Source organism: Capsicum annuum, chromosome 6 (genome assembly GCF_002878395.1).
Source record: "Capsicum annuum cultivar UCD-10X-F1 chromosome 6, UCD10Xv1.1, whole genome shotgun sequence".
Lineage (NCBI taxonomy): Eukaryota > Viridiplantae > Streptophyta > Magnoliopsida > Solanales > Solanaceae > Capsicum > Capsicum annuum.
In genome coordinates this window covers 186,501,612-186,510,524 of record NC_061116.1, presented here as the reverse complement: position 1 = coordinate 186,510,524, position 8,913 = coordinate 186,501,612, and the positions used below count along the sequence as shown (strand labels likewise).

Genomic DNA, 8,913 nt, shown 5'->3' with positions numbered 1-8,913 from the left:
TGAAAATTACGCTATCTTGGAGAAGATGTGGGCATTGAATCAGTTAAGAGTGATGGAAAACCGCAAGATGGAGAGCAAGAAGAAGCCGAAGTGCAAAATAAAGAGTACAAAGAAGATGTGTTGCCGCAAGAAGGAGATTGTGAAGTGCCTTTGTAAAAAAGGTGAGCCCGTGAATTTGTGGTCAAATTCCTTTCAAGATGGAAAGGATGATACAAGTGTGATCACGACCATGGACACTTTTTTGATCATTTTGAAGACTACCTAAAAGAGTGCACAAGCCCAAGCATAAAGGAGGCCCAAAACTGTTCTTTAGTGCACTTAAGGGGGGGCTTTGGGAGCCCTTTAATGAAAGGGCTCTTTTGTTATTTGTCTATTTTTATAATGTTGTATAAATAGAACATTGCAGGGTTTAAGTCCATTAGTTTTTGTATGCTATTGAAAGAACACTTCTCTTAGAGAAAGAGAGAGTCCAAAACCGAAACTAGGGCATAACACAAGGGTAGAATCACTTGTGTATTGCATTTGTTTGATACGTTAGTGCTTGGGTGGCAGACGTCTCTATTATGTCATTGTAAGAGATAGGTGATTGTAGTGTGTGGTGTTAAGGGTCCAAGAATATCACAAGTTCTTGGGTCCTTAAGATTATACCTCTATTTGTCTATCTTCTTATCTTTACTTCCTTATAATCGTTGGTTCTTATGTTAGTATAATCCGTTTGTGTTCTCGTCATTGTAACTGTGTGTTGTTGTTATTGTTATCTTGTTCTTCATCTTGTTGGTTAAATCTAGTTTGGGTTGGCTGCCTTGGTGTAATAAACACCTTGTAATCTCTTTATTCTTGTCTAGTTAGTGAATCCGAGAGGGGTCACCAAAGAAGTCCTCGATTTTTAAGACTTGTGGACTGTTTTGGTGTATGTTTTAGTGTCTTCTTGGTCTTTCTTGTATCATCTTTGGTCTACTTCTACCTTTTCGAGTCAATCAATAGTAACCCTCTCACACCCCCGCACTGGAATATTCATGCATCTCCTCATCACATGCCCGAATCATCTCAACTTTTGCTTCCCACATTTTGTCTACTACCTAAGTCACTCCTACCTTTTCTCGGATATCCTCATTTTTAGTCCTCTCTCCTAGTGTACCCACAAAATACATCAAAACATCCTCATCTTCGCCGCTCACATCATCTCAATATAAGAGTTCTTGACCGACCATCACTTCAACCCATGCAACATAGTTGATTTAACTATCACTTTGTATAATATAGCAAAACACCTTTCAAATTTTGTGGTCTTAAACATGCCATGTAAAGTGAAAATGATATTCACTCCAATCAACAATACTAGTCAACGATCTAACTTGGCAGACCCTTAGGAAACAACAAATATAAGGATAATTTTACAATATTCCTTTTTGAAAAATAATAAATTTAATTCTTTGAAAAATACATTGAATAGTATTTAATACCAAGGGTAAAATGGGCACAAAAGAAAAATTATCCACTGATTTTTCAAACTGAATAAATATTGTTGAACATCTATTTTTAATAACATGGACGGATATTGTTGGGTGAGGAAGTATCTTATAACCACTTACAACTTTGAATATAATAAAATGACTTTTTAGATTCTCTTACTTATAAAAGTAAAAATCTCTCGTAAAAAGGATATAAATCTAAAATCAAAAGTGAAAATCACTCGTAAAAAAGATATAAATCTAAAAACAAATTAGTAAAGAGTTATGAAACCAATTCTCTCTATGTCAAAGTTTGAATTAATATCGAAAACGCATTTTTTGTAAACTGATTAAAAAGAAAAAGTAAGAGCACCAGACACATACGTTGAAACTGTGAGGGTACTGACTATTTAAGGCTGCCTAAACCATATACTCTCTTTCTCTTATGTCAGTTCTAACTCTTGAAACCAAGAAAACTCTCTTTTGTTCCCATGGCTACCAATTCATCACACAACAGTCTTGTTCATCTTAATGAAGTGACTGTAGCCATGGTGCCATGGCCTGAACATGGCCATCTCAACTTACTCTTCTATCTAGCTCGAATCATCGCCTCCCACAACATTCCTGTACACTTTATCTGCCTCTCTGCTAGGAACCAAGATCTAAGAAAACGCCTCAGAGACGGTCTCCAAATTTCTGTCGAAAACCTTGGAGATTCAAACATCCGTTTCAATGATCTCTTAGTACCTTCTACACCGACAGAAACCAAAGATGTTTTCTTGGAAAGACTAGGTGAGTCCATTTGCAGGACATGTCATGAACTATCGACCAATACAAAAAGATTGGTCATAGTTCACGATTGTCTAATGATGAGTTACATAGGTGATCATTTGCATTTGATGTCGAACTTCAAGTGTTATGCTTTCCACCCTACTTCAGCTTTCACCAGGTACTCTGCTTTCGGACAAACTATTCATATAGTTGATGAAGATCACGAAGAAATGATTCAGCAACTTGGTGAGGAGTTTCCAACTGTGGAGAGTACTTTTGGGCTGAATATGGCTGAGCACGTTGGGAAGGAACTTAAATGGAAGCACAACTCTGGAGATATCATTAATTCCTGTAGAGAATTGGAAGGCAAGTTTATAGATTCACTTGGTAAGGTAAAAGAGAATACACCACTATGGGCTTTCGGTCCATTTAACATGATGCCCGAATTAATAGACTCACTTTCTAACTTTTCATCCGGCAACAAAAGAACTAGCCATAAATGCTTAGAATTTCTTCACAAGCAAGATGTTAACTCAGTAATATTCGTGTCGTTTGGAACAACCACTACATTATCACAAGAGCAAGTGAAGGAGTTAGCACTTGGTCTAGAACAAAGCAATCATAAATTCATATGGGTAATAAGAGAAGCAGACAAAAGGGTAGACATGGAGAATAGTGAAGAAAGACATGAGAAGATTTTGTTGCCAGAACGGTTTGAAGAAAGAGTTGAAGGAAGAGGAATGGTGGTGAGGAGTTGGGCACCTCAATTGGAAATCTTAGGACATCCGTCTACCGGCGGATTTTTGAGTCACTGTGGATGGAATTCTTCAATGGAGAGCATAAGTATGGGAGTTCCAATGGCAGCTATGCCAATGGCAGTTGACCAGCCATACCACACTCTGTTGGTAACAAACGTTTGGAAGATTGGAATCTCTGTGTGGAGCTGGGCACGTCGAAAGGAAATAGTACCAGCAGCCGCAATTGAGAAAGCTGTCAAGACTTTGATGGGAACATCAGAAGGGGAAGAGATGAGGCAGAGGGTGGTGGAGCTGAGAGATAGCATCAAGAACTCTGCTAGCCATGGAGGACTTTCACATAAGGAGATGGAATCTTTCATCTCTTATATTACCAAGAACTGACTTCTATTGCTCAGTTTGTTGGATTTGGCTTGTATGAATTCTCATACTTGCTGATGTTTTACTTTGGTGTCGGTTTTCAAAATAAAGCTTTTGCTTAATCTTCTGATTCTTGTTTCAAAATGAAAGGTATGGAAATCAATGTCTACTTGTTAGTTATTTTTCTTATTCAAATAATGCTCTTCATAGGAAAGAAGAAAGGACAGTAATAGGGTATTTATGAAAATGAGAGGTATGAAAATGACAAGAGCTGCAGTTGAAATTGACAAAGGAAGAATTTGCGGAAGTGGTTATTGTTATTATTCTCCAACTTATTCAACTGCATACTTCCCTGTAGCAACAGAAATAACCAAATTCAGGAATAATAAAACATGCCACATTTACCAGAACAATCATCTTGATTACTTTTGTGCATGAGATAATTCAAGAATATATTTTATGAAGTTTTGATGAGCTTGAATGATCAAGTCATCGTCATCCCACTGGTCACGATATCTCTCAGGCTGAGTCTTTATATTCTCCCCAGTGATAAAATACATCTGCTTCCTACATTCTTCAGGAGGTGGAGATCCACATTCAGCAGCCAACCAGTCCTCGTAGCCTAACTGTAAAGAAGAGGACTATTTCAACGAGGCAAGAACTTGAGATATCATAAAACTTTACGGTTGAGACTTCAGTGAAAAAGAAATGTATGTCTTTGGCAGCACTGAGAAGCTTTGTTGATGATTAATTGCAATTCTAGCGTGTCCTTACGTTGACTGTGGTCTGTGTATAGCAGTTGTTGTGTTACTTTGCAAAAATTAGTTTAGCCACAAAGAGATGTATACATTCCCCAACACGTGGTACCAACCAGTCAAGTATGTGTTGAGATTAATAATAATAGTGAACATGTAAATCATAAGATTAGCAGTGATGTAGGCTGATAACTGTAGGCTGATAATTGTACATAATTTTTGGTCTATTTTGTATATTGGGTTCAATCTTATTTATCTGTATTTGGTTTTATTCGGGTCACATATAAAAAGGGCATTGGGCCCATCTAGAAGACCGGTTGATTGTATTTTCTTCATTACACAATTAGGATTGGAATAAAAATGCTCTCTCAGTTTTCTCTCGAAGCTTCCCTTCATATGAGCTCTTTCTTTTTGATTTAATGGCAATCACAGGTTCTAACATGGTATCAGAGACTAGATCCGTGTAGATATGACCCGTAGCTTTCTTCTGATATTACCCTCATTTGGTTTTGGTTATGTTATCTTACCGTTGTGGACTTCCGCCGAAGGTTTTCTCACGTTTTTACTTCTCTCCGACGTGTTTTTGGACTTGTTACAACTGATTTCGGTGTAAATTCAGTGATTTTAGCTGGTTCTTCATTGTTTGGTTTCGATGATTTTAGCTGGTTCTTCGTTGTTTGGTTTCGGTGGTTTCAGCTGGACGTTTGTTGCTTCAACCGGATAGTTTATTGACAAAGGCCGTCTCCTTCTAGTCACGAAGGTGCTGGTAATCCTTTCTTATTTTTTGGTTATATCTTGATTGCTCTTTCCATGGTGCACTTTGAGTATGACGACTGACGCAGATCCTTCTGTGTCCTTTACTCCGAATCGCACCATGTTTCATGCTGAGGATTACACACACCCGTGTCATCCTCTTTATGTTCACCCTTCCGTTATGTTAGGTACATCTTCAGTCTCTTCTCTGTTTGATGGCAGTGATTTTGGTAGTTGGCATATGTCATGCCCCGAGCCGAGGCCCTAGACGTGATACGCACCTGATATTATTGCTAGTATTAGCGAACGTTCTGGCATATCACATGAGCATACACATAACATAATGAATAGAGAGAAAGCAATATAAAATAAGATTTCTTAAAGAAAAAAGTCTTTCATCAATGTTCTGTAATATCACATAATGTTTGACGACACAATAGTTATGATAAATAAGACTAAAAATTACAAGATCTTTCTGACAACTAAACCCGTTTGTGATGCCTCTACCGACTAACTATAACCATCGGAAATAGGCCCCGACATACCCTGATAAAAGGAACATAGAGAAATTGCCATATCTAAATTTGTCCAGGTAGAAAGGAAGCTCACCAATAGCAGAAATGATAATCCTAATGTGGCGCTTGACTATAGACTTGAGATCCATAACCTACATCATGAAACGATGTAGTGCCAAAGACGATCAATACTTGGAATGTATTGGTATGTAAAACACTCCAGAGGGGTAGTACATCAAGAGGTTAGAAATGACAATAAAATTCAAATAGAAGTGAAGACCACTGGAAAGGAACAAGAATATAAACTAAGTTTATAATTGACCAAGTAAGGTAGATTTAATTCCTTTGATTATTTGTGAGAGAAAGTAGTGAACTGTCATAAACCACCATGTGAGCGCATGGAGTCTGATCTCGGGCCGATCAGCTAAGCCATCCTATACCTTGTCGGGCATAGGACATGACATGACATAATTTGCTACCATCCATGGTTAGCCCTTTTTTGGGACACATGAAAAAAAGAGTCATTCGACTTGTGGAATAATCTCTATCCTATGTCGGCAAACATAGTTTCAAACATTTTTCATTTTAATCTATGCCTTCACGGTCAACTAACTAACTCCCTTATGCTCATGGCGTTATCTTATTTATCTGATTAGTTTTTGATCAAAATGTTAGTCTTGTTATGTTCATGTTCATAGTTTAGCCTTTTTAGGCTCATGCTCATGGTTTAGCCTTTTTAGGCTCATCATTATGTATAGCCACTTTAGGCTCATATTGAGAGTTAAACACAATAGGTTCAAATTCATAGTTTAGCCGTTTTAGGCCCATGTTCATAGTTTAGCCGTTTTAGGCTCATGCTCATAGTTTAGCCATTTTAGGCTCACGTATATAATTTGGCCATTTTAGGCACAAAATCATAGATTTGCCACTGTAAGGCTCATTCCTGAGAATTTTAATATTAGGTTCACAAATCATGAGTTCTTATCATTACATAACATGTTTGGGGAGTCACTAGAGGTAAACGTTACATACTTTATGTCATGGTTCATTGTCCAACTTTTAAAGCATTTAGGAGAATTATGGAGTAACTTGAAGTATTCTTGTTGAGGGTGAATCATATCATATCAAAAGTGTGAAAATTCATATTATTATGATATAGAGAAATAATTAAGAATTTACACCTTTTGGTTATGGGAAAACGAAAGGAGCTTATTAGGGATTACGAAAAGTCCATCATTTATTAAATGTTCAAATTGGGGTTAATTCAAGAAAATATTATAGGATTCATGGTTCATATAAAAATATTGGAGGTTTCAAGTTATGATTGTACAATAGTTTTTTATTGCAAGAAAATAACAAGAGCAGTTTATGGTTAAGATCTTAAGAATCATCACAATATTCATCATTTATCAAGTTCATACATTAGGAATTCAATAGAGTTTAATAACGTTCATGCTATAATTCAAATCATTATACAGAATATCCACAAGGTTAATGATTTTCACAAATATAATTAGTTTCATAATTTTTCAGATTCAAGAGACTTTCATCAATATATAAGGGTTAGTGAAATTCTTTAAACCTTTTGGAATATTCATGAAGTTGAGAGTTTATCCAAGAATTTCCAAACAACTTGCTAAAAGAACTCTATTCTTTGACAAGGGCATGAAAGTTTCTGCAACCTAATTAAAATGAGAGTAATTGAAAATAAAGGAGAACAAATACCAAGATGAAAGGAGTAGTCATATATACTAAAAATCGTCGGAGGAACTTAGTGATCATGAAGGAGGAAACTAAGCTTGATTCTTGAGACAAGCCTCTTGGATTTCTTAAGCTTGAGTTTGAGAGAAGGGAGAGAGGTGTTAAGACTGAAAAAAAACATTTGAAACTGATGAAGAAAGAGTTTTTAAAAGGTATTGGGGGTTATGGGAAAAGAAAAGGACGAAATCACCCCTCCTGGAATATAAAAAGATAAGAAAAGAACAGAAAATTTTGTCTGATTATGACACTTAAGACATGACCTTTACACCTAGATCCAATAAAATCCCTAGATTCAGGTCTAATTACATATGAAGAGCGGTCATATTTGTTTTATCTTTAGCTCAAACATTTAGGGTGTTACAATACCCTCCTTGGGATCATTCATCTTCGAATGATGGTCTTGGATGAGTACCGTACATGGGAATACCAAAATAGTCTAGTCTCTCTTGAACTATTTCATAATGACATGAACTTTCCTAATATGTGGAGCGTCGTGACAAGCCATGGAAGAAACATACGAGCACGAGTCATGAAATGCACGAGACTTAATAGACATGTCATAGGACATTGTCACACCCCTATTTTTACCGCCCCAACCCCACTAGGGAGTTGGTTATAGAGAAAATGGGTTTTTCCAATTAAAGCGATATTTTGCAAAGGGAGTATTTAATTTACAGAGCCGCCACTTGAAATTGAGTTTGGGTGTTCCAAGTCACCTTATTGAATCCCTATTCAAGAGGAAATGACTCTTAATTTTTGGTCTGTGATCTAGAAATCTAGATAAGGAATTTTATTGACCAAGGGGGAGGTGTGAGGCACCCTTTGAGCCCCGTGGTTTTAACACGATCGCTTTAATGAGTTATTTCTAGCTTAAATTAATCTCTTGAGTATATAAAATATTTTTATTAGACTAAAAGTTAATTATATCTTGCTTTTAAATTATTTTAAATTATTTAACTATATTAATACGTGGCTTGCCGATAGCAGTACTTTTCGGTCATACCACAAGTTTTGATATGTTTCTCGTGCCTTTGAGGCCTTTATGAATCGAACTCATTTTTTCTAGTCTAAATAAGCACCTAATAGGTTTGGAATCTACCCAACCCAATTCAATCGGCTTCAAATGATATATTAAATTTTATTATAACAAATGGTCAGTAGCAAGACTTTCCAACTTCACAGGGCCGGCTCAATGGTAAAGACATTGAAGCCACTGCTTTAGGCCCCAACATACCAAAGGCCTCAAAATAACTACTCCTATGTATTACTATTCTATTTTATATGATACTTCCTTCGTCTCCAATTATTTATTGTGTTTCTCTTTTACACTTTTTTAAAAATTATTGGTTAAAAGTGTGTGATTATTTTATCATTATTTATATCTTAAGATATAGTTTCTATTCATTGAATATTTATATTATTTATGTGTCATCTTGAGGTGTTTGTGGTCTTTAAGAATAATTACTATTAAAGATAACATGAGAAAAAATAATTAATTTTATATTGAATTTCTAAAATGACAAATAGATTGAGATAACTAATTTTAGAATTCTTGATATACAATTTGAGACAAAGAGAGTACAATTAATGAAATTATTATTAATAAAAGATTTTAAACTTTATGCTCTTTTTTACTTAGATGAAGTTATTCTAAAGAGTAGGTAAATTACGATAATTTACATTCTTTCTTCTTTCAAATATTTAACTTGCCAATCCAGTTTCCTAAGTGACCTATTTCTCTTGACTTGTGTGATTGATTCATGGATTAAAAATTAAATTATTTTGTCTCTGT

The 8,913-nt window shown here is 35.7% G+C and overlaps 1 protein-coding gene and 1 pseudogene across 1 annotated transcript; one reads left to right on the top strand and one right to left on the bottom strand.

The window, feature by feature from the left end:
* Positions 1–1,507: 1,507 nt before the first annotated feature.
* LOC107872873 (zeatin O-glucosyltransferase) lies at positions 1,508–3,517 on the top strand. The gene has a single exon (XM_016719523.2). The coding sequence runs from the start codon at positions 1,943–1,945 to the stop codon at positions 3,359–3,361; it is 1,419 nt and encodes a 472-aa protein (XP_016575009.1). The 5' UTR covers positions 1,508–1,942; the 3' UTR covers positions 3,362–3,517.
* Positions 3,518–3,750: 233 nt separating this feature from the next.
* LOC107874034 overlaps positions 3,751–8,913 on the bottom strand; it is a 70,306-nt pseudogene continuing 65,143 nt past the window's right edge.

What these genes read in the sequence shown, in the direction of transcription:
- LOC107872873 (XM_016719523.2), top strand. Translation starts at nt 1,943, where the DNA reads ATGGCTACCAATTCATCACACAACAGTCTTGTTCATCTTAATGAAGTG.